The sequence below is a fragment of the Eumetopias jubatus genome, unplaced genomic scaffold (genome assembly GCF_037043125.1).
Source record: "Eumetopias jubatus isolate StellerSeaLion01/CBP00866 unplaced genomic scaffold, mEumJub1_p1.0 scaffold_2, whole genome shotgun sequence".
Classification (NCBI taxonomy): domain Eukaryota; kingdom Metazoa; phylum Chordata; class Mammalia; order Carnivora; family Otariidae; genus Eumetopias; species Eumetopias jubatus.
In genome coordinates, this window is record NW_028274808.1 from 198926441 (window position 1) to 198954036 (window position 27596).

The window sequence follows — 27596 nt, forward strand, 5'->3', positions numbered from 1 at the left end:
GTTTGCCAGGCGGGGAGAAGGGACCCAGTTCAGCACCTGCCCCTCTGCCCCTCCCTCTGCCACGCGCCTTCCCACCACAACGCCATTAACCCGGCCGTTCCCTCCACCTGGCACACCCTTTCCTTCTCCCTTGGCCAGCGCGCATTTGTCTCTCCAGACCCAGCTTGGAGGTCACTCCCTGCGGGAATCGCCTCTCGATGGCCTTCCTTCCCGGGCCCATCAGCTGTCCCCTGTCTGCACTCACGATTCCTTGGGCTTCCAGATATCCTGGCTCTGTGTGCAGTCACATGGCACACTTCTTCCCCAGCTGGGTTGAGAGGTCTCTGGGAGCCGGGGCTGTGGTTTATTCAGCTCAGAACCCCCACAGCTCAGCACAGGAGCTGGACAGAGAGCAGGTGCTCAGCAAATGCTGTTGAATAAGTGCAGGAATGGGCGAGTGGGTGGGATTGATGATGAAGAGAAATGGGGGGATGGAGGGATGATGGGTGGGTGGATGGATGGGTAAACTAATGAAGGATGCATTGATGGATGATGGAGGGATGCATGGAGAGATGAGTGGATGGATGGATGACGGATGGATGGATGGTGGATGGATGGATGGATGGATAGATGATTGGATGGATGGGTGGATGGATGCGTGGATGGATGGATGGAGGGAGGGATGGATGGATGGATGGAGGGAGGGATGGATGGGGGATGGATGGATGGGTGGGTGGATGGGTGGGTGGATGGATGGATGGAGGGAGGGATGGATGGGTGGATGGATGGATGGATGGGGGATGGATGGATGGATGGATGGATGGATGGATGGGGGATGGATGGATGGGTGGATGGATGGATGGATGGATGGTGGATGGATGGATGGATGGGGGATGGATGGATGGATGGATGGATGGATGGATGGTGGATGGATGGATGGATGGGGGATGGATGGATGGGTGGATGGATGGATGGATGGATAATGGATGGATGAACATATTGGTGCTTGGTTGGACCTCAACAAAGATGACAGGTACACAAACCATCTGCCACTCTCCTTAAAACTCACATTCACTCATCTATTTGAGGACAATCCATCTCCTTTGGAATTTTCCAAAGACATCTGACCTTGTCTCTGGATAAGATACTCCTGAGAGTGCCCCATAAACAATGCTACGAATGGCCAGTGATGTACAGGTTTCCCAGGACAGGGGCCTCTGGGGCTCCAAGCTAGAGTCCAGAAGGGCTTCAGTGTCCTCATCTGTAGGCTGGGGTTGGCTTGGACACTGAGCTGGGCATCTTCCCACTCTGGCACCACCCCAGGATTTAAATCTGAGTCTAGAAAGTGGCCTTGAGGGTGCTGACCCATCAGCCAGCCTGGTGCTGGGCTTAAGTGAACCCCTTAAGGACGTCCTGGCCATCTGGTTGGTCTGGTGCCCACCTCACATTCCTCCGAACATCCACTGAACATATTTAATGAGCACCTCCTGGGTGCTTAGCCTGCCTCTCACCTGTACTTCCCATTTAGCCCTGGACCTCTGGTCTCCCCGGCCCCCAGCCCCGGGGAGCTGGCTCCAAATGCAAACCCAGCTGTGTCCTGCCCCAGTGTAAATCCTGTCAGGGACCACCACGACCCCACACCGGCCCACCTGGAGCATGGCCTCCTCACCAGTCCCTGATCAGCCCTCCACAGTTGTTCTTGAGCCGTTCACTCCCCGTGAACCCCTCAAGTGCCTTGCCCTGCCTGATGCTCGCTTTCTTTGCAAAGTTAATCCCTGTCTGCACAAACTAGGACCAGTAGTTCTAGTGGTTCCATAGGCCGGTCAGTATACGGAGAATGCAGAGGGGGCATGCGCATGGGCAGCTTTGGGTGTGGGAGATGTAGACCCAGGGCCCACATCACTCCTGTGTGGACATTTGTCTGGACACATACCTTGGTAGGGCCAAAAGCAGGCTGATCCTAAGAGCAACCCTGCCCCTATTCTTCCCCACCAGGTAACCTGGGCTCACAGCTGGTGGAATATAAGGAAGAAATGTACATCACGTCAGACTGCGGCCATACCTGGCGGCAGGTAAGGAGGCTGGGGGCCTGGCGCCCCCCCCCCCCATTCTGCCGAGACTCGCCGCTGATGCTTCAGCTCTGTGGTGCCCTCCCCTCCCAGACATGTCCCGAGACACAGGTCTTCCCCCTGCAGCCTGCCGGCCTGGCTGGACACACAGCTCCCTGCAGCAGGTGCTAACGTCGGCCGCATGAGCCCCTGCTGGGGAGTTAGAGATCTGACACGCACCTTCACATGCTCAGACCCGTCACCGTGGGGGTCTCAGCAATGGGAGTAAATGCTAGGGCTGGGGCTGGAGGTGCCGTCCCGGCAGGTGGCACACAGGGCCTCGGAAGCTGGGGCTGAACTCTTCTGGGAGCCTGGAGGCCAGGAAGCGGGGACCACGGGTGATCCCCAGGTTCCCGGCAGGGACGGTTCTTGGCGGGAAGAGCAGAGACATGGAAGAGAAGGCGAATGTGGGGGAGGGGCCGGCCGGGAGGAACCTTGCTGAGTCTGGGTTGGGGGGCCTGGGAGACATCCAGGGGGGATGATTCGAGGTCGCGGCAGGGCCCGAGAAGAGAAAGCAGAGAAGCTGTTGTGCAGGAAATGGTTGGACCTGCCAGGGCTCCTCAGTGCCGGGCCCACGTGGGGCTGACATTCCCAGCCTGGAGGGCGGGCTGTGGGCTGCGGACCCCGGCGTCCCCGGGCAGTGCGGTCACACGGCTCGGGAGCCGGCCCAGGCTCTGCCCCAGGAGAGGCCAGCCTGCCTCTACACCTGCTGTCTGTTTCCAGCCCCAAAGGCCTCATCAGGTCCACCAGCATCCTGGAGTGACTGTCCCTGCTTTTAACATTTAAGAAAATGCACTAAACTTTGGTGTGCATCTCCCCTTCCAGTGTCAGGAGCTCTGCTCTGGGGCAGGTTATACGTGCCTGAGGCTCCACTTGCAGCCCCTCCCCCAGGTCGCGCTCTGGACAAATACGTTAGCCCCAAAGGTACCCCATTTACCTGCAGCCTGGGTGTAAGGCCCTGACATTTTTAATAATATGCAAGAAACTCAGAATTTTGAAAAGGGCAGAAGAGACTTACTGTGTTAGAATGTTTCTATTTCACTAAAACCCGTGAAACATGCCTAAACCTCCTGAAAGGTCACCGTCTGTCCGTTTATTAGGGAAACGTGCCCCCCGTTAGATTAAGTAGGCCAGGGTGAAACAGACAAGGTGTTCTAATTTTCTAGAAACCGACTGTAAGATACTCACAGTGGCCCCTGTTGTCCAGCAATTTGCTGGGATTCCACGCTTAGGAATGAGGGAACTGGATGGGGGAACATCGGTTCCAGTGCGAACGGGGGCCTGGCATTGGTGGGTGCGGGTGGGGTGCGGGTGGGGGCGCCGGAGCGGGGGACGAGAGGAGGGGCCCTGCATGCCTGAGTGCAGAGGAGGAGGGGACAGAGGGCAGGCTGGGACAGTCACCCAAGACAGGGCAGCCTACCGAGCGTGGGCAGATTGTCAAGGATGTCGTAACATGTGTCTGAGAGGAGAGCTCTCAGAATATGAATTACAAATGGCAGTGTGTGTCCTGCTTAATGGGCATAACCTTTTAAAAACACGAGTTCCCTAGGACGATAAAAAAAAAAACCAAACCAGAAAACATTCAAGGAATCCCCTCGGAGCCTGGGGTGTGGGGAGGCGGGGGGTTGGGGGAGAGGTGGGAAGGGGTGGCCACCTGCCCCTGGGCCCTGCTGCCCAGGGGCTGATCAAGCCACAGAATGACCTGTTGGTGGGGGTCAGACCCGAGTCCCCTCTTGCAGAGTCCCAGGCTAATGAGAGTGGAGTCGCTCTGGGGGTGCCCTGGGGGGCTGGGAGGCACCCCATCTTTGGGGGGAGGGGGCACGGTCACTGCCCCTGCCTGTCCTCCGGGGAGGAGCCCCCAGCCACGTGTGCACACAGAGCTGCACCAGAGGGCGGAGGCCTGGGCCTGGGGCTCTGGGACAACCAGGCCCTGAGAACCCACGTGTGGTTTCACTGCCACACCCCACCGCCCCACGGCCTCATCACCCCGGAAAGAAAGTGGAGTAGGCCCCCCGTGGAGCAGGAATGAGGGTTCCCATGGTGCGGGCAGAGGCCTCTGCAAGTTCAAAGCAACAGAACCAGCAACAGAACCCTGCGGGCGCAGGGAGACAGATGCGTTTGCTGCGAGGTGCCCCCAGCGTGGTTCTAACACTGTGCCTGGCAGCCCAGGGGTCCCGGAGAGGAGACTAGCTTCTCCTTGGATATTCCCTGGGACAAGGAGCTCACTCTTTCCTGGGAGAAGCCCGGCTGTTTGGGAGTTCATTTTCCTCGGTGGGCTTCTGCCCCTCTGGTCTGTCGCCCCTCAGCATCCCAGGATTCCTGGGCCCAGACTTTCATCTCTCCCTCTGGACTCCAGCACCCAAACAGAGAGGACCTGGAGCACCGATCCCAGGGCCACCAGAGGTGTCTCCTCCTGTGTGAGCCCTGTCCGGGGGACAGTGACAGTTCATTCATTCACTCCCTTACTCATTCATTCATTCATCCCCACACGCTCCCCCAGCACAGGCACCCTTAGCTCTCTGAGCTGAGCCGTTCTGGGCCACAAAAGAGGACTCAGCGGCAGGCCCTGCCTGGGAGGAGCTTCCTGGCTGGAGGAGACAATGACAAATAGTGTAGTAAGTGCTCAGGCCCAGAGCCCAGAGGCACTCCCCACCCAGCCTGGCTTCAGGGAGGGCTTCCTGGAGGAGGCGGCCCACCTGCTGGGTATTACTGTCAAATAGAGGTTTGCTGACTTCCATGATTTCTTTCTCACCTTCACGTTGTCTGCCATATTGGTGTGCGGGCTTTTCCTGTGCAGACGGCTGCCTGTGGCATTTATTCGCAATGTTCTCATGCCAGTGGTCTAGAAACTGCGATGCTCATTCACTCATCCCTCACGCACTGAGTCTGGGTGGCGTGGGAGAGCATGGGGAGGGCCTGGGGGACACGCGGAGCCCTCAGGCTGGCCCTGCCTCAGGGAGCTGGCCTCTGCTCGTGGTCCCCAGCCTGTGTGTTGACACCTCTGCCCCCAGAGAGTGACCTGCCCTCAGAGTGTCACCCGCCCCCTCTGCAGGTGTTCGAGGAAGAGCACCACGTCCTCTACCTGGACCACGGCGGCGTGATCGCAGCCATCAAGGATACCTCCATCCCCTTGAAGATCCTCAAGTAACGCCATGGGGGCCCGGCATGGGGGCCGGGGGCAGGGTGCTCAGGGCTCCTCCACCTGGGAGCTGTTCCAGGCCAGGCAGGGGGACACAGTGAAACAGGGAATAACAGCACAGCATGGTCAGGGGGGCTGGAGGGAGGGCTTCCCAGAGGAGGTGACGTTCAAGCATCACCAAGTTAGTCAGTCAGCTGGAGGAGGCAGGGCCAGGCAAGGAAGCCAGCAGGATGTGCCCCGGTGAGAGGGCGTTTGGATCAGCTTCAGACATCTGAAGGGTCGTTGTGGGGAAGTGAGGGCAGGTGTGAACTCTGGACTCAGAAGGCAGAGCTGGGGGAGCTGCTGGGAAGCCAATATCACTTTAGTCTGAAAAAGAGTTTTCTGCACTACAGGCTGGGGACACCGTGATATGATGCCATTGGAAGGCAGTAAACTTCTGTCCCTGGCCTGGCAACCCCTGGGCTAGGCTCAGGCATTGTGTGGGGCTGACCTGGATGTTCCAAGGCCCGGATAACTGCCGTCCAGGGGCTGCAAAGCAGCTTCGCGGTACCTAGACAACACGCCCAGATCTCCTTGGCTGTGGTGTTACTAAGGAGATGTGGAGGCCACTTGGTGCCGGCGGGCGGCTGCTGCGGGCCCCCAGCCCCCTCGGCTGGGCAGTGCTGGCCCCGGGGCTCGCGCAGGGCTGGATCCAGGAGGGCAGCAGGTCCGGGACACGGGCCGTGCTCCCAGCTGCCTGCGGTGGTGACGCCCCTTCTCTCGGCAGGTTCAGCGTGGACGAGGGCCTCACCTGGAGCACGCACAACTTCACCAGCACCTCCGTGTTTGTGGACGGGCTGCTGAGTGAGCCGGGGGACGAGACGCTGGTCATGACGTGAGTACCCACAGGAGGCGGGCGGGCAGACGGCCTTGCTGCTCCGAGGCGCGCTCAGCACTGGCCTCCGCGCCTCCTTCCCGTCTTCCTCACTCTGCTCTCCAACCTCACACGTGCCTCCTCGTCTCCTCCTGTTCACTGGCCCCTGCCACGCCTGGGACGCCCGTCACCTGCCCGGGATCACCTAGGTGGTGAGGGCTGGAACCAAGTCAAGGGCGGCTCTGGCCCACTGCCCGAAGCGGCCTTCTGAGCTTTCCTTACCACCATCATCACCGTTATTATTATGAGCTCCTGGCCCCTGGAAGGGCTCCCAGGCCCGCTGCGCAGGGAGGGCCCGTGCGGGGCAGAGCCAGGCTGTGGCCAGGGCAGGCTGGGCTCTGACTGAGGTTGCAGCTCTGGGCCCCTGAGCCCCAGGCCTTTTGCCAGCTCCCAGGGGGAGCCAGGCCTCACTCCGGGCCAAACGCTGCCCTGGGCACGGTGAGGAGGGGCACAGGGACATCCTTCTTGGGATCTGAGAGGGCAGGAGTTGAAACAGGGTACACAGGGCTCAACTGCGCTCCCCAGACACCGGGGAGAGGGGGGTCCAGCTGTGGAAGGCTCCTTCCTGGCCGATCCGCCCTCCCGGGGGCTTGTTCAGGCTGATCAGTGGGCCAGGGTGGGGCCTGAGACTCTGCATTTCTAACAGCTCCGCTGATTCTCTGCATGCCTGGCCACACTCGGCACAACCTGCCTTTTACTGATGACGCCTGTACTGGGGAGGCAATGTTTCCCAAAATGCACATCTACCCAGAACCCATGGCTTTATTTGGAAGCAGGGTCTTTGCAGATGCGATCAGTCGGGATGAGGTCACACTGCCGTGCGGGGGGTGGGGGGGGCGCTAATCCAATGCCCTTATAAGAAGGCGAGGGGTACAGACAGACACATGGGGAGAGAGTGACCCGAGGCGGGGACTGGAGGCGGGGGCACAATCTGAGGACTGCCTGCAGTCCTGGGAGCTGGAAGAGGCAGGAAGGACCCTCCCCTAGGGCCTGTGGACGGGGCCCTGCCCTGTGAACACCTACATTTCAAATTCATGGCTTCTAGGACTGGGAGAAAATAAGTTTCTGTTGTTCGCTGCCCTCAGTTTGTGGAAGTGGTCGGGGCAGCCCCAGGAAGCCATCACAGGGCACCACAACCTTCCCTGCTCCGCTCAGGGCCGGGGGCCGCTGGTGGTAGGCGGGGCTCCTTCACGGTGGCCGCCCCCCTGGCTCCACACCACAGCAGAGGCCGTGGAGGCCAGCGCCTCTTCAGACTTTCCAGCATGGCCTGCAACGTGCCACCCACTGTTCTGGGCACCGAGGACCCCGAGGACCCCCAGAGCTGGCGGTCCAGTGGGCAGACATCAAACTTAAGTAAAGAGTGGCCCCCTTCCTCGCGAGTGTGAAGGATGCTGGTGTCCCAGGGCCCACCAGCGGGGTGGGGAAGGGCCATATGGGGCCCGGCGGTGTCTTGGGCATCTTGGAACAGCTGACCTTGAACTGGGATGGGATCCGTGAGACACAGGCTCCAGGACGAGCTGTGGGTGGGGAAGGAGCCGCTGCTTGCCCCCCGTCAGGATTCGGACGGTCCGCCTGTTCTGGTGCCATCTTTCCGGGAGCTGACAGGCCTGGCCAGGAGAGCGGTCGGCAGCGGGACCCCTCTCCCCACGGGCCCGGCCTGGGGTGGCCGTGTGCCCTGCGGCGGGCACAGCTTTCTTGCCTGGGAGCCATTCCCTGGCAGGGCCCCGGCAAGAAGCACCTGGTTAATGGACTCACCCTGCTGTGTGCCCTGCCGGCTCTCAGTGGGCCTCCACGCCGCGGCCCCGTCGGCTCTGCCACCGGCCGTGCTGGGCGAGGTGCTCGCACCTCTGAACCCCCCCCCGAGATCCACGTGGATGAGCCCCCAGCCTCAAACCCAAACTGACAAGAAACCTTCATTAGTGGGGAGACCGGGGGAAGGGAACCCTGAGCTGCTCTGGTGCCTGGGTGGGGCTGGGAGCGCGGGCCTGGACAGCCCACCACTGCTGACCACCGCTGACCACCCCCACTTCTGCGCCCACCTCCTAGGCTTCTGAGGGCTGCAGATGGCATGGGGCAGGACGGGGAAACAGTGAGTGTGGGCTCCTCCCTTGGACGTTTGAGACAACAGGGCCTGGCAGCCGTCTGAATTCCCTGCAGACTGAAATTCAGCTTAGTGACCCCTTCCCGGGGGGCCTTCCCTGCCACCAGGACGGAGGCAGCCTGGTGCCCTCCCTGCCTCTTCAGCAGTATGGCCCCCTGGACAAGGGCCCTGGGGACACCTTGCTGAGCACCTGCTGCATGTTACGGGTCCGTTTTGATACATCATCTTGTTCTGTCCTCATAAGAAATGTCCACGGAAGGATGTATTGCCCCCCCCTTTTCTGGGGGTGCTAAAATCTCAACAATTCTGCACCAAGGGAGTGGTGGGCAAGGGGCCTCTGTCACCTCAGCTCAGCGTGGTTCCCAGAGCTGGAGAGGGAGGGGACCCGGTCATGTCCTAGAGACCCTGGCTGGGGCACTTCCCCTGGACACCCAGTCGCTGCCATGCCCCTGCCTGGGGACGTGTTATGTCCCGTATGGCTCCGTGTATCTGTGTGGTCCACATGCTGCCGCAGGCGCGGGTCTGGGACGGGAGGGCCGGTTCCTCCTGGGGCTGCGGGAGGGTGTCAGCGTGTGTGGGCAGGGGAGGGAGGGCTCCCGCCTGGGGTCCAACGCAGGGCTGTCTGTCTGGGGTGTGGCGAGCAGGCTGGTGTCCATCAAGCAAAAGTGCCAGCATGGAGGGTGGCGAGCCCGCCGGGCCAGAGGCCTCGGCTTCCCCAGCTGAGAAATGGGGACACTTTCTACCCCAGAGCACTGGGCTTGGAGCCAAGCCCCTGGTCCCACGTGTCACAGCACCAGGGCTGAGTTTGGCCTCAGAAAAAGCAGGTGCTATAACCCTTTAAGGTTTTAAAGGAGGACCGTCCCTCCTTCACGGAGCTGCGTCTCCGCACGCTGTTCAAATCCCAGCTGACACGGGAGCCAGTCATGTGGCCCAAGAGGCGACACACGGGCACGCTAGAGCAAAACGTGTATGTCTCTGGGCCGTGGGGGCGTCCTCACTGGGACCCGGCGGCCTCCCCCCCAACGCTGCTCCTTCCTCTCTCCCTCTCCGTGTCTCTGTCTCTCTGTGTCTGTCTGTCTGTCTGTGTCTCTCGCCTGCTGTCCTGTTTCCTGCACAGCTCAGAACATCTTCTCAGGTGATTTTTTATCCAAATCTACCCAAAGGTCATGTCCCAGGTGACCGCCGCCGCCTTTCAGGATGTGTCCCCCAGGCTGGCTCACCGCGGCCCACCCTCCCCTCCCGCGCCGCGCCCAGGGGCGGGGGGCTGTTTACGGGGCGGGGGGCTCCTGGCCCACCCTGCCCCCCTGGCCCCTTCTCTCCTACTAACTGTGAGGTGATCCGCGGGCTGCCTTTGGCATGTTCTTCCTAAAACTCAGAATGAACCGGGTGACAGATATTTCTGCATTTCAGCTGAGGCTTTAGGAGGCAGTGGCCTTGGCTGCGCGGTCCTTGGCTGGTCCCTTGTCAGCCTGTTTCCTTATCTGTAAAATGGGAACGGCAGCAGTGTATTCCTCACGGGTTTGGGAAGGGAGAAGATGAGACGCCGACCCAGCGCCGCGCGCAGTCAGTAGGTCGTGTCAGTATGTGTCCAGCGCGCACTTGCTGTTCTCAGGGTAACGTGGTTTTTGCGGGACGGGGACAGGCCTGCTCTGCCTTGGGGGCCCTGTAAGTGCTCCCTAAAGAGTGTCCCTATCGAGATAAGACCCTCACTCTCTGTTTCTGTAACCAACCCAGCAGACTTTGGGAGATGGGACACAAGGCTGACCACAAGGCTGAGACAGAGGGAGGCTCAGGGGCCTGAGGAACCGAGGAGGCCCACGGCCAGCCAGCAGAGGCGGGGGATTTCATCGGCAAAATAGAGATAACAGGATCTACTCCAGGGGACTGTTTTGGGGAGCAGATCACTTGTTGCGTGTGCATGTGGATGAAGCTCCTAGTGTGCGCCGGCACCCCCCACAGACCATGGCTAATCCACCATCAATCCTGAAAGGCCAGAACTATCGTCCCCGTTTGAAAGCCAAGGAAACTGGGGTACACAGAGGGAGTGACCCTGCCCAAGGTCACAGACATAGGAGATGGGGCACCAGTCCAGGCCTGCCTGGCTTAGAGATGTCCCATGAAAGCAAAACTCCTCTTCAGACATCGGCCTCGGACATTCAGAGCCAGCCGTCGTGTCCCCTAGAACACAGAATGAGCCAGGTGACCCACCATCCCAGAATGGGGTTAGGATCCTTTCAGATCATGATTGTCCTTCCCAAGTGTCCTGTCCCCGTCAGCATGCTTGGAAGGGGGCTGAATACAGCAGGGTGTATCACCTCCTCTACCCAGATGCTCAACCTCTGGTGATATGTCCAGAATGCTGCAGGTTGGACTCGGGAAGGACCAAGGATGTGCTGGCTGAGCCCCTCTTCTCTGGTGGTTTTTGGAGCCCCTGAAATAGCAGTCCTTGCAGAGAGGGAGGGATCTGGGTACATGGTAGATGTTCAGCAAATGACTGCTGCATGCTGAGGAAGAGGAAATGGCCCAAACAAGCTGTGTGGCCTGCGGCAAGTTACTTAGCGTCTCTGTGCCTCAGTCTTCCCATCTGTAAAATAGGGGTGGACTTGTCTCACGAGGCTGTGGTGGGGATTAGACCAGACAGCACAGATGGAACCCCCGGCACATCATGGGTGTCCCGTACGTGTCTGGCCTTTCAAGAGCCCCCATGGTGCTCCATTCCCCTGCGTCCTCTGCTCGCCCAGGCTGGGGCCCCATGGTGGGCAGGAGGTGAGCCCAGGCTGAGGTCCTGCCACTGTGAGCCCGTATGATGACTTGTTACCTCTCTTTGGATTGCTGGTTGTGCCTGGAAAAACAGCCGGTGGCCCAGCTCCGCAGAGCTGGATGTCCGCGGTGCAGGGCTCTGGCACGGTGAGGCCGACCAGGGTGTCCGCGGGTCAGGCCCCGGTGCAGTGATGCTGACTGAGGCAGGAGAAGCACCCCGCATCCAGCTGACCTCCCCAACGTTCTGCGGAACCGAAGCAAAGACCGTGGAAGGCTGTGGAAGGGCCCGGGTGGCAACTGGGAGGCCAGGGCTCCTGACACGACTGTGCCCACTCCCTCGTCCCTTGAGGGGGGTGTGGGGCGAGACCCCCGCCCGTGCCATCCATGAGTCCGAGACGGTGTGTGATCCTCAGGGAGACACCACCACCAGGACCACATGCCTGCAGCCGGCTGGGCACAGGGCAGGGGGGCCGGGACTCTAGGAGCGGCCAGGAGAGCGGCCGCTGGGCCCGTGAGGAGGGGGCGCTGAGGCCCCAGGGGAGTGGTTCGCGCCACGAAGCGGGCCAGGCTGAGGGGGTTACCGTCCCTCCTCTTCCCTCCCCAGGGTCTTCGGCCACATCAGCTTCCGGTCCGACTGGGAGCTGGTCAAGGTGGACTTCCGGCCCTCATTCCCCAGGCCGTGCACGGAGGACGACTACGGCTCCTGGGACCTCACCGACCTGGAGGTGCGCCGGGGCCCGGGCTGTGGCGGGCAGGGCGGCCCTCCCTGCCTGTGCGTCCTCCGTCCTGGGCGGCACCAGGAGCCTCACCTCCAGGAGGGCTTCCCACAACCCCGGCGGCCCTGACACGGCCAGTCCTGTTGCTGGCCTTTCCGGCCACTTCTTGGCGTCTGGGCTGCTCTGGGCTTGGGTCTGCCGCCACGCTCAGCGGCATGGGGCCACGTGCCCTGACCCCACTGTGCAGTCCTGTGTGCTCGGGGCCTGGGGCTTGTGACATGGTGGGCGGGCAGCACGGGGCCTGCGCATAGGTTGCTTAACACCCCTGGGGGGTTACGGCAGCCCCGCCCCATAACCTCAAACACATAGATGTTTCTAGAACAAAAGGTAGACTAGTCACACTACGTGAAATCAGTAAGGGCTGGAAGCAGCCCGCCTGCAGTCCAGACCAGGCTGTGCTGCCGCCGTTGTGATGGGAGGCTCGAGGTTTCAGAATGTGGGACTCTGGAATTGCTGGGGTCCCTGCTCCTGTCAGTGTCCCCGATGTGGGGCTGGGCGGGGGCTGCTGGGAGTGCATGCTAAGGACCTGCTGTGTGTCCACATGCGCCCCGTGGACCGTGGCTCCTCCAAGCTCCTGCACAGGGCGTCCACCCCGGGGACGAGGAGAAACATAACAGGGGCCTGGGTTCCAGCAGCACTGTGACCCCTCAGGGCCAGGGGCAGCGTGTACACAGTGGGTGCTCAATGGATGCTTGTGGATCGGGATGGGAGGGGGGCTGCCCCAGCTTGACCTCAGGCACGCCACTTCGTCTTCTGAGCCTCAGTTTCCCCATCTGGGAAAGGGGACTCATCCCCTGCCCCACGCGGCTGGCTGCCTGGGGGTTGAGAATCGGCTATTTTCGGACACGGGCAAAAGCAGCAGTCCAAGCCACCGGAGGGCAGTGGACCCTTCTCGGCCGGCTCCTCACCCCGCGTTCTCGCTGCAGGGCGACCGCTGCATCATGGGCCAGCAGAGAAGCTTCCGGAAGAGAAAGTCCACGTCCTGGTGCATCAAGGGGCGGAGCTTCACGTCGGCGCTCGAGTCCCGGGTGTGCAGGTGCCGGGAGTCGGACTTCCTCTGGTGAGGACCGCACCGGCTCCGGGCCTCCGGGGCACCCTGAGCAGCCTCACGAGCCGGCAGCCGCCACCCAGCGCGGCTCTCAGACTCACAGTCCTCCTGCCCTCTTATTCTGGGCCTTAGAGCCAGGGGCAACAGGGCGCTCCTGGGAGGAGCGTCGGGAACTGAAGGGCGCGTGGGCTCAGCCATCACAGTGGCCTGCTCACAGTGGGGAGGGGCGCTAGGAACCGGGGAGGGTGTCCTGGGGGCAAGCGGCGCCCACCCAGCACTTCTCCCAGTTCCAGAGCCTGGTTCACGAAGCCTCTGGCCGCCGCCTGCCTCCCTAGCCATGCTTCCCCTTATGTGCCCAATGCCTCCACCTGCACCCCCCTCACCAGCGTTGAAGGGGCCCCTTGTGCAGTGCCCCTCCCCTCTCTGCCCCCTGGCTGTCCACTGCCTTCCTTGGAGATTCAGTGCACCTCCTCCAGGCAGCCCTCCAGGATACCTAGGCTGGGCTCAGTGCTCTCCTGGGAGTTCCCAGAATCCCCTCTGCAATCCCTCTCACCTGGGATGTAACCCTGATTTTCAGGCTGGATGGGGCTGTGTGTCCCCACAAACGGGTGCATCACGGGCCCTTGCTGTGAGGCCCCCGCCCCAGACCAGCTCCCATCCCCACCCAAACCTGTCTCCTGACCGCCCTTCTGCCCCGCAACAGTGACTACGGATTTGAGCGCTCCCCCTCCTCGGAGTCTGATGCCAGCAAGTGCTTTGCCAGCTTCTGGTTTAACCCCCTGTCCCCGCCAGACGACTGTGTCCTGGGCCAGACCTACAGCAGCAGCCTCGGGTGAGTGCGGCACGCGCCTCCTTGCACCGCTCTGGTGGCAGAGCCGCCGAAAGAGAAGTCAGCCAACAATGCCCTATTGGCTGGGCTCCTGAGAGTCACCCCGGGCACCGACCCTGCAGGGGCTCAATCTGAGCCCACATGGGGCAGCATCAGGGACACAGTGTGTTTTGAGCTGGCTCTGAACAAAGAGCTAAAGCATCAGGTATATGAAGCTGTGAACCCACAGCTTCAGGAGGTCCCGAGATGCTCTATCTTAAGGTCTCTGTGTCCCTTTGAGGCAGTTTTAAGAGGGAAGAAAATGCCAGTGGACTTTCTAGAAAATCCCCATTACTTCCCCTGGGGAATGGACAGGGGCAGAGCTTAGGAAGCAGGACCAGATGTTGCAGGTTTTAGCCTCAGCAGCGTAAATTCCATCCATCCATCCATCCATCCATCTGTCCATCCATGCTTCATCCTTCCATCATTCACCCATCTCCATCCATCCATCCATCCATCCATCCACCCATCCATCCATCCATCCATCCATCCATCCATCCATCCATCCACCGATCCATCCATCCATCCATCCACCCATCCATCCACCCATCCATCCACCCATCCATCCATCCACCCATCCATCCATCCATCCATCCACCCATCCATCCATCCATCCATCCACCATCCATCCACCCATCCACCCATCCATCCATCCATCCATCCATCCATCCACCCATCCATCCATCCATCCATCCATCCACCCATCCACCCATCCATCCATCCATCCATCCATCCATCCATCCACCCATCCATCCATCCATCCATCCACCCATCCATCCACCCATCCACCCATCCATCCATCCATCCATCCATCCATCCATCCATCCATCCACCCATCCATCCATCCATCCACCCATCCATCCATCCATCCATCCCCCATCCATCCATCCACCCATCCATCCATCCATCCACCCATCCATCCACCCATCCATCCATCCATCCATCCACCCATCCATCCACCCATCCACCCATCCATCCACCCATCCATCCACCCATCCATCCACCCATCCATCCACCCATCCATCCACCCATCCACCCATCCATCCATCCATCCATCCATCCATCCTTCATCCTTCCATCATTCACCCATCATCCGTCCCTCCCTCCCTCCCTTCGTCCCTCCCTCCCTCCCTCATCCTTCCATCCCTCATTCATCCATTATCCATCCATCCATCCATCCATCCATCCCTCTTCTATCCATCATTCCCCCATCATCCCTCCAGCCATCAGCCACAGCAGCCTCTCTGGTGCACTCACTAGCGTGTGGCAAGCAGGGACTCTTGTCAGGAGTGTCAGAGCGAGGGCCCACATCAAGGGTGAAGGGTTGCACATCAGACCATGTGCACACTCTGGGCACCAAGGTGCCGTGGGGAGTAGCTCTTAGAGTGTATTTTCTTCTGAATTAATCCAGTGTGTTTTGCATGATAAACCCCTGAATGTGTGTCTCCGTGGCTGAGCTATGGGGGCGGGGGGGGGGTCCAGGCTCAGGGAGGTGGGCAGAGCCAGGTTCTTTGGCAGGATGCTAGTTTTATGGACCCAGGGTCCCGGTGTAGCCTTAGAGAGCTTCACAATTGGCAAGTCAGTTGATGCCACCCCCGACAAACATAAAAGGTCCATCAGAGCCCATGGTCTCTGCCCCCCAACCCCTGTCCAGCCTCCTCTCAGCCCTGTTCCCCACTCTGGTTCCAGCTGACCACCACAGGACCTTTGCCCATGCTGGTCCTGCTGCCTGGGTGCCCTTCCCTCTCCTGCTCGCCCTTCCGACTTCAGCTGAAAGCCGCTCACTCAGGGACTGATTCCCAGAGCTTGTGGGCGGTGATTTTACCTCGATGTGGGGGGTAGTGTGGTGCAGTCTGCCTCCTGCCCTGGGCGGTCTGCCCAGCAAGGGCAGCAGCTATATGTGGTCCACTGGTCCCCCAGCAAATACGCGGTGTGAAGGAGTCGCTGGATCAGGTGTCCTCTAGCCGGGTGGTGAGGAAGGGAGCCCCGAGGGGGCGCAGCGGTGGCAAGGCCACATCCGAGTCCCGGCCCCTCTTGGGCACGTTTCTCAGTGAGGCCCCAGCATTCAGGCTGTGCCCAGTCACACCCTCGCCCACAAGGGCAGCAAGTGTTAGGGTTGTCGCAAGTCCTGTGACTGCACAGGGAAGTGGCTGGCCACCCCCCACCTCGCCTGGCCTCTCAGCTCTGACACGGGGCAACAAGGCTCTCGGTGGGGCCGGGAGGAGGCCGGGAGGCCAGGAGAAGCCTGGGCATCCGTGTGGAGGCCACCAGCCGGGAGCCGCACCTTGCCACCGGCGAGTCCCCGCCAGGCCGCGGGGCCCGTGCCCTCCCCCGCCGTCTGTGCAGACCCTGACCCGCCCTCCGCCTGCAGGTACCGGAAGGTGGTGTCCAACGTGTGTGAGGGCGGTGTGGACCCTCGGCAGAGCCCCGCGCAGCTGCAGTGCCCGCTCACGCCGCCCCGGGGCCTGCAGGTCAGCATCCGCGGCGAGGCGGTGGCTGTGCGGCCCAGAGAGGACGTCCTGTTCGTGGTGCGGCAGGAGCAGGTGAGCGCGGCGTGCTACCCCCACTGGGCCACTCCCGCCGGAGAAGCAGGGGACGGGGGTGGGGGGTGGGGGGGGTCCCCTCCGCTTCCAGGTGGTTTGGAGCAGAATCATCTCGGCAGGGGTTTTCCAAGCTGAGGGGGTAAGAGCAGGCCGGAAGCCCCCTCCCCAGGCCCCGAGCAGCATCCGAACTGCAGAGGACAGTGGACTATGGGGGGGGGGGGTCACCGTACAACCAGCACACGTGGCGGGGACCCTTCTGTGCACGGCAGAGTGTGTTTACTGGACTCTGACGCTTCCGAGATTTATTTGTTCCTGTGGGTGGCAATTTGTTAAACCTCTAATTATATTGATTTAGTTAATCTGGAATCTTAAGAAAAGCAGAAAATTAAACACACACACACACACACTATTACTTATAAATCCCAGAACCAAAGATAAATCCTGAAGGTAGATGATAGATACGGATTTAATTCTATATAATATATACGAATATGTAAATTCCCTCCCAGTCTTCCACTTTCTCTCTTTTTCTCTTTAGTACAAGTGTCACGTATTCTTCTGACTTAAAAAAGAATTTATACTCATGGTAGAACATTTGAAAAACACCTAAAATTTCAAGAATATAAATATCAGCAAAAACCCTGTTCCCCCCCAAGGTAACAGCTGCGAAGTTTTGTATTTTACTCTAGTCATTTAAAATTAATATACAGCATATGCTTATTTTTCTGATCATAGAAGTAGCAAACTCCCTGTAGAGCATCCAAAAACAGAAATCAGAAAATCTTACCGACATGCAGGAAATTCAAAGCGATAGAATGGCACAGAGGAGAAGCCAGCTCCCACCGGAGGGAGACCCGCCCTGGGACCGCCGGCCGTCTGCGCACGGGGCTCCGTTGGGCGCTCGGATCTTTGGTTAACAACTATGCTGAATGAAGCGAATTCAGCTTTATAACTGCGTGTGCATTGTTTAGCACACGTCCTTCCAAATATGGTGCCCAGATGATGACAGAGGTCTTTGATGTCTGCTGTCATGCAGACAGGGAAACTGAGGACAGAGGGCACGGAGCTGTATGTGTGAGCACCCGTGTGCCCAGCTGGGAAACCCCGGCTCAGAGACGTGCAGTGACTGGCCCGAGGCCACACAGTAACAGGCGACAGAGCTCCGCATGGACAGTGCCTGGTCTGTGCTCCCCTGTGCGGATGAGCCTGGTCCTGACATTTATGCTCGGGGCCTCGGGGGTGGCCCCGGGGCAGGGGTTGGGCATCTGACACAGCTTGGCATGGCAGGAGGACGATGCCCCCTCCCCAGGTGGGGCCCCTGGACCCTCAGAGTGGACCCACCTGCTGCCCAAGTTCTAGCACAGACTTCCAGGAAAAATGGCCATCTGCTGCCCCCTAGAGCCTTCCATCTGGGCAACATGGTCCATCTGCTGAGTCCCTAGCTGAAGCCAGGACAGGACAGGCCAGTCAGGCCCACTGCCCCAGTGGTCCCCAGCCTTGATTGCATGGGGTCGCTGGAGTGACCAAAAGATGCTCTTGCAAGAGAGGTCTCCCAGCACACTGCCCTATCCATAAGGACTGCTGGCTTCCTCATGGACGGGGGGAGAGCTTGGGAGCTTGGGTAGGGGTGGACGCACACTCATGCACGCTCACACACACTCACATTCTCACACACTGACTATAGAAACTCGGACACGCCCTCACCACGTGTTCACACACTCGTAACCACTCACACTGACACACAAGTCACACCCACCCGCCCTCACGCACAGGCCAAGCTGCGTGTGGAACTAGCTGGATCTGGGGCGGGGGCCAAGTTCTGTAAGCACCCGAGATTTAAAAATAAGAGCTGATAGAGAACCCAGAAATAGACCCACATAGAAGTGTGCAGCTGATTTTGACACAGGAGCGAAAGCATCCCAGGGGAGGGAGGACAGTCCTCAGCAAACAAACTGTCAGTAAAAATGAGCCTCGGCTGGTACCTCACACCTGATAGCAGATCAGCTCAGAATGGACCACAGAGGTCAATGGAAAGCGGAAAACTATCAGTCCTTTGGGAAAGAGATATAGAAAATATGCAGATCTAGGGCTAGGCCAAGCATTCGTAGAGTGGACGCTGAAAGCATCACCTGTAAAGGAAATTTGGTGAGTTGGACTTTGAGCGACACACCTGTGTGCTGCAGAAGACCCCGTAGAGAAGGTGAAAAGAAAGCTACAGAGGAGATATTTACCCAGCATGCATCCGGTGAACACTGGTACCTAGAACACATAAAGAGCAAGAAGAAAACAATGCTCTGTGTAGGAAGCAGGTCAAGGACACGGAGGGACGGTTCATCGCAGATGACGGACAGGTGACCAGTGAGCCCACGAAAGCCGTTCAGCCTCACTGGTCGATAGGGAAATGCGAATCCAGCTCCAATGACGGGTCACTGCACGCCCACAACAATGGCCCAAATAAGACACAGCGACACCACCAAGTGCTGGCGAGGGTGCGGAGAGGCCGGACCCCCATGCGTGGATCCCTCATACGCAGGAGCATAGGATGGGACCACCACGCTGGAAAACAGTGGGGCAGTTTCTTAAGAAACTAAACACGCAACCACCCCATGACTCAGCACATGTGCTCCTGGGCGTGTGTCTCGGAGAAATGAAGACTTGTGTCCACACAGAACCCTGCACGCGAGCGTTCACGGCAGCTTTATGGCAAAAGGGCCAGGAACTGGGAACACCCAGAGGGGTGTCAGCCCGAACAGTGGCGCAGCCACCACGTGGGACACGACTCCGCAGTGAGAAGGAACAGATGACTGATACGTGCCACGACCCGGGTGAGTCTCCGGAGAGTTAAACTGAATGAGAAAAAGGCAACCGCAGTGACTCTGTGCTGTCGGATTCCATTTATAGGATGTTCTCGAGACAACATGATTGCAGAAATGGAGGACAGATGAGTCGGGGGTGTGACGGCGGGGTGGGCGGTGGCTCGGCGGCTCTGCACCCCGGCTGTGTCCAGGTCCACGTCCTAGCTGTGACATTCTGGTTTCGGCAAGCATTAGCTCCGAGCGTGTGGTACGGGGCACACGGGATTTGTCTTGGTCCCTACAAACCACATGGGAACTGGCGGTTGTCTCAGAATAAGACGTTCACATCTTGACAGCGGGCACGAGATGCAGCAGGGCACGGGGTTGGGGTTACGGGGTGGATCACCTTGCCTGCGTGTTTGCTGTCGCGTGCGTGCTGGACTATGTTTTGACCATGGGGAAAATGACAAGTTATTTTAACCAAGTATAATGTTTAAATCGTTCAATGGGCATCCGTCTGTGGCCCACCGGCAGGAACACGGGGTCCCGAGGCACACGGTGGTGCCCCGCACACCTCGGAGCCACCAGGCTTCCCAGGTACGTCCAGCTTGCACAAAGCCCCTGCCCCCCAGAGCGAGGCGGGCTTGAGACCCCGGTCCCCTGGTTCCCGTGAGGCCGCATGTCCATAGGAGCCCTGGACGGTGAGCCAGTCTGCCCCGCGGTTCTAACCCAGCACGTGGGGACAATCGGACGCCATGTAAACTGTTGGTCCCAGTGACCACGTGCTGTAGGCACAAGACAGCACGTGGTTCTCTCCCGGGTTCGGAGGCTGGAAATCCGAAATTAAGGCATTGGCAGAGCCTGGCTCCCGCCGGAGGCTCTGGGGAGGGATTCTTCCTTGTCTCATCAGTTTCTGGGGCGCTGGAGTCCCTTTGCTTGTGGCTGTGTCGCTGTGGTCTCTGCCCTGTCGTCACATGGCCATCTCTTCTGTGTCCCAAGCCCCTGCCTCTCCTTATAAAGACATGGCCACTGGCTGGGAGCCCGTCCGACTCCGGCCTGACCTCATCTTAACTAATCGCTTCTGCAAAGACCCTATTTCCAAATAAGGCCACATTCTGAATTCTGGGGCACGTGGATTTGGGGGCACAAACACTGTTCAACCATCCACATATCTGTGGAGAAAGTTAAGTGAATGTGATTTATGGGAAAGGGCTTTGTCAAGTTTTCTCTGCAGGCATAGAATGAGAGGATCATAAATGGTCAGTGCGAATCCTGTGTCGTTCTGGGTCAGCAGGAAGTGGTTTTCAGGGCGTTCCTGCAGGGACAGGGCGGTAGGAAGGGGTGATGGGGCAGGGGAGAGGGGGAGCTCGAGAACACTTTCTTGCTGTGAAGCGGAGAAAGATACTGTTTCCTGTTTCCCTCCCTCGATTTCCCCGCGCCTCGGTGAGGAAACGGTGGTTGGGGGGGGCGCTGGCTCACCAGCGGGGCGGGGCGGGGGGGGCGGCCTGAGACCGTCAGACAGCCCTGTGCTGCTCAAACCCGGGGAAGGGGCAGCAGGGGCAGGGAGCATCACACTGCATTGACCCTGCATGTCTGACCGGCACCCCAGCTCTGCAGAGAATGGGATCAAAGAAACACTCAGGAAGCAACTGAGAAGGGAAAATAATGTTTTCCCAATTTTCAGGGAAACGCCTTAGGAGTCTTCCCATGTGCGATCTTCCTGGCCATGTTCCTGAACGCCCTCCAGCCTGTGCGGGGGGCCTCCCTCCCTCCGGCTCCTGGCTCAGGCCTTCATGGCTGTCCCCGCCGGCCGGCCCGCCACCCTGACCGCTCCCTCTGCAGCCGGGCACACCTGGCCCTGGGCCCTGCCCCCATCCTCCTGTGTCTCTGTGGCTCCCGGGCCGTCTGCCCTCTGCAGCCCCGCACGCCAGGCTGGCCGCCCCAAGGGCAGGGCGGGCTTGGTGCCTGGGGGCCCGGGGCCCCGCGTCCTTTGAGGGCAGCGAGGGGATGAGCACGCGAGCCACCGCAGGCCTCTCAGCTTCGCCGTCCCTCCTAAGTGGCCTCGCGGGATTTCCTGCAGGGTGATGTCCTGACCACCAAGTACCAAGTGGACCTGGGGGACGGTTTCAAGGCCGTGTACATGAACCTCACACTGACCGAGGAGCCCATCCGGCACCGCTACGGGAGCCCTGGTGTCTACCGCGTGTCCGTCAGGGCGGAGAACGTGGCTGGGCATGACGAGGCCGTTCTCTTTGTCCAGGTCAACTGTAAGTCCGTCGCCCCTTTAAGCCCAGAGTCCCCCCCCCCCCGGGGCAGAGAGAACCTGGTCCTCGGGGGAGTACAGGGAGTCCCCTGGGGCAGCGACGAGCTGGGGGAGTACAGGGAGTCCCCCCAAGGCTGGCGAGCCCGCAGGTGGGGAGCAGGCAGACGGGCTCGGGTCCACGGCCCTGGCGGTGTGTGCGGTGGTAGGCTGGGTGGGGATGCGGGGGGAAGTGATGAAGGTGACGAAGAAGCCCCCTCTGAAATAGCCAGGGCCCTGGTGTCCCCTAACCGCAGCCTTTCCCACGACCCGCAGCCCCCCTCCAGGCCCTCCACCTCGAAGTGGTTCCCGTGGTCGGCATCAATCAGGAGGTGAACCTCACAGCTGTGCTGCTGCCTCTGAACCCCAACCTCACCGTCTTCTACTGGTGGATCGGCCACAGCCTGCAGGTACGCAGGCCCCGGGACCCATGGCACCGCCCTGGCTGAGAGTGGGGGGCGGGGCCCTGCCCCGGGGACTGGGCGGAAGGACACAGGGTATGACAGTGTGGAGCGGAGGCGAGCGCGCACCAGCCTTTCTTCCGGAGCCCTCGCTGCTCGGGTCCGGCTCTGAGTCTGGCAGACGCAGAAGAAAGCAGACCAGGCCCGGCCTTTTCCTGGGGAAAGAGATGTGAACAAAGCAGGTGACCCGAGTTGTGATAAGCATCATAGGAAGGGGATGGGTGAGGTGTTGTGAGCTCCAGGGAAGATCAGGACGTTTCTATTCTGGGTGTTGGGTGTGGTCAGGGAAGGCTTCACGGAGGAGGGGGCCACTGGGGCTGGACCTGATGTCAGAAGCCTCACCCAGAGCCCTGGGTTGTACCCTGTAAGCAGCGGGGAGCCACAGACAATGGCTGGTAGGAGGGCTGGAGGGTCTCCGTGGGCAGGGATGCTCAACCTTACCCTGCGGGCCCTCGAGACCCACAGAGGGCCATCCTTCCCTCATTCAGTGGGTTGTAGCCCTGAAGAAAGACCCCAAGTAGAAAGACCCCAACAGTGGCAGAGGCCCCAGTTTGTGTTTCTCTGGAATGCAGAGGGTTGAGGAAGGTGCTAGGCTCTGGGTTCGAATCACAACTCGGCTTCTTCCAGCCCAGCAATCCGGGCAGGTCCGGAAGGAAGGGAACACCAGGACCCTCGGTCCAGGCTACGCTGGCTTAGAGCCAGTGGCTCTGGGGGTGGGGGGGGTCCTCCCCGTGCCCCCTGGTGCTGCCCGCATGTCCTGACCAGAGCAGGGAAGAGGGAGCATTCTCAGTGAGGCCCCGGGCGGCGGGAGGGACCATGGGTCCGGCTGTCCCATTGGGGCTGCCTGCCACCCCCGGCCCTGACCCCCACTCGTGTCCCCTGCAGCCCTTGCTCTCCTTGGAGAACTCCGTGACCACGCAGTTTGCAGAGACGGGGGACGTGCGCGTGACGGTGCAGGCGGCCTGTGGAAGCTCAGTGCTGCAGGACTCCAAGGTGGTCCGCGTGCTGGGTGAGTACCCTCTCCCGGGTCGGGCAGCACGTCTCGTCCTTCGCAGGAGCCCCGGGTTTGGGTGACATGGGGACTGTAAGCCGCAGACACCCTGGTTATGCTGGGCAGCCGCAGGCTAGAGAGAGGAGCCCGTGAACACAGCCCAGACGCTCCCCAACTCCTCGGCCTCAGTTTCCCCGTCTGGAAGAGGAACACGGACATGTCTCTGTGTCCGTGGCTGGCACTCGTGGGCCTCACACAGCACAGAGAGGGGCGCGACTGAGTGATGTGTCACGGTCACCCGGCGATGCCTCCCAGGACCCTGACCTCTCCCGCCACCTGTCCTCTGAGCCCCGTAACACAGCCTTTGTTGAGACTCAGTTCTGAATCCGCACCCCATTAACTGGTGCTCACTGGGGGCCCCAAGGCCCTCGCGGGAGATGTTTACCATAGGAGATTCATCCTGAGCCTGGAAGAGACCCCGCCCCCCCAGCCTGTGTGCTGTTGGCCTCGTCATCACACCAGTGAAACCTCCTTTAGGCTTTGAGAACAGCCTCTCCCGTGGACCATGGCCATCAGTTAAATATTTAGCCGGCCTGCCCTTGGCTGTTCCTGCATTCACAAACACGTGTGCACAGGGCCCTGAACTCAGACCTCGGCAATAGTCACCCCTACCCCACTGTGAGATGCTGAGTTCTCTGTTCACAAAGCACGTGTCCCTCGGGCCTCCTCCCATTTCCCAAGAGAGAAACCTGGGGCTCGGGAGGAACATGGAGAGAGTACAGTGAGCCCCGAGCCACTGGTAGGTGGCTCTGGAGTGGGCCTCAGTGAGGTGGGGGCCCCGGGACACATGCAGGAAAGGGAAGGTGTGGCCTCTGCCCTCGCAGGACTCTTACTCTGGTGGGGGGACCAGCCCAGTGAAGTCCATGGGTCCCTGGGGGATGGACACCCAGCCTCATGGGGCGTGCACGTCCTTGAGAGTGAGAGGGCAGATCTCACGGTGTACGGGCCAGGCCCTCCCTCCCCGGTGGGCACCGTTCATCCTTGTCATTGGTGCTGCAGTGATCACTACTTGGTGCCGGTCGGTGAGAGGGGCCCTGCCCGGAGCAAGCAGCTGCCGTCACAGGGAGGACTCTCGTTTTCCAAAAGCGGGCCACGGGGTCTGATCGTGGCGGTCCTGGGCCATCCAGGACGGGGGGGCCTCCTGCGGCGGGCAGAGCCCCACTGCCCAGGACTGACCTGCTCGCCCATCGCTGCCTCTTTTCAGACCAGTTCCAGGTGGTGCCTCTGCAGTTTTCCAAGGACCTGGACGCGCACAATCCCAACACCCCTGAGTGGAGAGAGGACGTCGGCCTGGTGGTGACCCGCCTGCTCTCCAAGGTGCCGCCCAGCACCTGCAGGCGCCCCGGAGAAGCGGGGGGTGGGGGAGCCTGGACCCCCCCGGCGGGCCTGGGGGGGGCGGGGGGGCTGCCCTCAGTGTCAGTGACGCAGCCTCAGGCTGGCTGCCCAGGTGGTTGGGGGACGGCTAGGGCCCGCTGCCCTGGCTCTAGGGGACTTGTGGCTGGAGCGCCACCTTGCAGGGGAGGGACAGGCCGGCCTCCTCCATGCACATCGAGTGAGCCCCAGTTGTTTGTCCAGGACACGGTCACTGTCCTCTGCTGGCCCAGAATCTCCTGAATGTAACTTTCATTTATTCACGGAGTTTCTCTTCTGGGCCGGACACTGGAGACAGAGAGGAGTCAGTGTACTTGCCGACCCCGAGGAGCTCACCGAGAGCAGGCAGAGGCCTCGGGGCGGGCAGAAACACCTGCCCCCTACAGTCATCCATGGCTGCCACCGGCTGAGGCCCGCTATGGCCGTGACTCCCCTCGGTCCGTTAATAATGCTGGTGACACTCTCCTGGGCATCCAAGGGTGAATAGGAGTTTGCCAGATGAAAGTGCACGGAGTGGGATTCTCAGGAGGCAGAGGGACCTGCAGAAGCTGAGCTTTGTGGGTTGAAGGGGTTGTATGATCAGGAGCCCTGACATCTGGAAGGACACTAGCCAGAGAGGGGCCTGCTCAGTTATCCTAGCCACGGTGTGAGGAGTGGACTAGAGGGGGCAGGCCTGGCCCAGGGGAGGCTGGTGTCGGGGGTGAAGGGCGGAGGGACCAGGAGGGCTGCAGGAGGTGGAATGTGGTCACGGCGTCCTGGAGCCATCCCCGTGTGTGCAGGGGTCAGGAATAGCTCGCAGGACAGACGGCCAGCACTTGGACGGGCCAAGAGTGGAGAGAGGGTATTCCTAGGGGCCCTGGAGTGCGGCAGGGGACAGAGGAGGCAGGTGGGTCAGAGTGGCTCGTCTGTGTCCCCGCAGGAGACCAGTGTCCCTGAGGAGCTGCTGGTGACCGTTGTAAAGCCGGGACTGCCCACCTTGGCTGACCTGCATGTGCTCCTGCCCCCTCCCCGGCCCACAAGGAAGAGGAGCCTCCCCAGTGACAAGGTATCTCCTGCGTCCGCGGGACCCAGGTTCTCTGCACCGCCCGGGCTTCGCGGCCTAGTGCCGGGGGCTTGGCGGGGGCTCACAACCAGCACGGAGGTCTCAGTGGCCACGGAAAGGCCCATTTCTCGCCAGTCACTGCCCAGCACAGGCAGCTGGCCCTCCTTCGTCAGTGGCTGCCCCCCTTGGCCCCGGGGGGCCTCCAAGGTCACTGTTTTGGGGATTGGGGAGGCACAAGGGCACCGCGGCCAGACCACCCTGCAGGGGGACATGCGTCACCTCCTTTCCCATTCTGCTGGCTGGCGCTGGTCACCCCAGCCCAAGCTGGCTGTGAGGACCGTGGACTCCCACGGCGCGGGTCTCAGGACAGAGCAGGACTCAGCCCCCATGTAGTCAGCAAATGTCTTCACTGCGTAGCCCAGCTTCCAAATAGCTCACCATCGTCGCCCTCATCTGCAGGGGCGGAGGACCCACTGTGTGGCAGCCGGGGATGGGGACCCAAAGATAAGTCGGAGCCACTTCACGCCCCCGGGGTAGCTGTCGCTGTCCCCGAAACAGACAGCAAGTGGGGTCGCGTGCAGAACCGGGACCCCTCCTGCACTGCCGAACCCCGGAGCCCCGCCGTCCGGCTGCTCCCCGAAAGGGTAGGCCTAGTTAGCAGAGGGCGCGGCAGCTCCGCCCCCGGGGCGTGGCCCCGGGGCACCGCGGCTGTTCGTCCGCGCGCACGCGCACACGGAGGGTCACAGTGGCCCAGAGTGGCCACACGTGCCTCAATGGGGGTGGGTGAACAAGATGCGTCCCCGCGCACCACGGAACCTTACTCAGCCGTAAAAAACAAGGGAGCTCTAGCACCTGCTACCATTTGGACGAACCCCGCGAACAGGGTGCCGAGGGAGGGAAGCCGGTCCCGGAGGCCACCTGCTGCACGACTGCGTTGATGGAATTGTCCACAACAGGCCAGTGCACGGAGGCAGAAGGCGGAGGTGGTTGCCAGGGGTGGGAGGGGCGGGCACCCGGTTTCTGGAAGGAAGAATGAAAATGTTCTGGAATCAGATCGTGCCGATAGTCACACAGCTGCAGATATACCAAAAACCGTGGAATTGTGCACTTGAAGAAAGTACATGTTATCTCAAAAAAAAAAAAAAAGGTTGAGTCAGAAGCTCAGCTACCCCCAGACTAGTCGTGAGACAGATGCTCATGGAGGCCATCTGGAAGACGGACCAGCACTGAGCAGGGGCAGCAAGGCCCGCGGCACCCCTGGGGCTAGGCGGTCACGTCTTCTTCTACAGGCGAGGGAAGTGAGGCTCGGTGGGGGGCGCATCAGTAAGGACAGAGGGGACACGGAGCCCCACGGTCGCTCTGGCTGCAGGCCCACCATGCCCAGGCTGCCTCCTGGTAGACACGTAACTGTGTGGGCCTGACCCCTAGCATTTCCCAAGGGGCATCTGCATCTGCACCTGGGGCCGCCCAGGCCTGCCAAGCCCCCAGGCCCTGCCGATGCGGGGGTCTCTGGGGGTGGGATGGCAGAGGCTGGAGAGTGACTGTACCCATTTCTCAGATGGGGAGCTGACCGTAGAGGCTTGGCACAGCTTGGGGAAGGCACGGCGGGGCTCGGGGGCCCCCATCACTCTTGCCCCGCCGAGATGGCGAGCAGATGAGCTAATTCTGCAGTAGTCAGGTGTGGGCGCTTAGGAGAGATTTGGAAGGAGGTGGAGGAGGGACAGAGGGGCGCCCCCACCCCCGTTGTCCTGAGTGCTGAGAGTAAGCCTCGGGCCGAGGTCGGTGAAAAATCACAGGGACTCGTTCTGGCCACAGACGGCACGGTAGCCCCCTGGCCCTTGCTGGGCGCTGGGCACGGGGCTGGAGGCATCCCACGAGGTGTTCCTTTGAAGCCTCACATCGACCCTCGAAACAGAGAAGTGCTGGGGTCTCCGGCAGTGCGAGCCATGTGCCTTCCTGGACCCTTCAAATCCGGGGCTGTTTTGGCTTGTCGTGGTCACGGTCCCCGATGTGGACTCCTCTTTCCCAGGGAACACCAGATGCTAAAACGCTGTGCATGGAGACTGAGTTTGGCCCCCAAGGCACCTGGGAGGGGGTGCTGGGGACTGCCATCCCTTGGGAGGCCCCCTTCCCCAATGCCTCTACACCCACCTGTTGGAGGAATGACCTCTGAGCACCCACAAGGGCCAGTTGGTTCCCTTCTGAGCACGGGGAAGACTCCCTCGTGAAACGGCAAGCCAACCACATGTCCCACCCCTGCCCCCTCCACATCACCTCCTGGGCCGGCTCTCCCTCACGTGTGGGGTCACTTCCTTGCCTGGGTCACCTGTCCCGTCCCCATC

At 60.7% G+C, this 27596-nt stretch overlaps 1 protein-coding gene across 2 annotated transcripts in view; it reads left to right on the top strand.

Moving 5' to 3' along the window:
• Nucleotides 1-27596, top strand: part of SORCS2 (sortilin related VPS10 domain containing receptor 2) — a 461295-nt gene that overhangs the window by 427033 nt on the left and 6666 nt on the right. For both annotated transcript variants that reach the window (XM_088020885.1, XM_088020886.1), the window contains exons 12-23: nucleotides 1975-2051; nucleotides 5140-5231; nucleotides 5993-6100; nucleotides 11605-11725; nucleotides 12703-12836; nucleotides 13528-13656; nucleotides 16064-16235; nucleotides 21111-21297; nucleotides 21606-21739; nucleotides 22676-22799; nucleotides 24046-24158; nucleotides 25132-25257. In XM_088020885.1, the coding sequence (XP_087877011.1) occupies nucleotides 1975-2051; nucleotides 5140-5231; nucleotides 5993-6100; nucleotides 11605-11725; nucleotides 12703-12836; nucleotides 13528-13656; nucleotides 16064-16235; nucleotides 21111-21297; nucleotides 21606-21739; nucleotides 22676-22799; nucleotides 24046-24158; nucleotides 25132-25257 (1517 nt within the window). The remainder of the gene's footprint in view (nucleotides 1-1974; nucleotides 2052-5139; nucleotides 5232-5992; nucleotides 6101-11604; nucleotides 11726-12702; nucleotides 12837-13527; nucleotides 13657-16063; nucleotides 16236-21110; nucleotides 21298-21605; nucleotides 21740-22675; nucleotides 22800-24045; nucleotides 24159-25131; nucleotides 25258-27596) is intronic.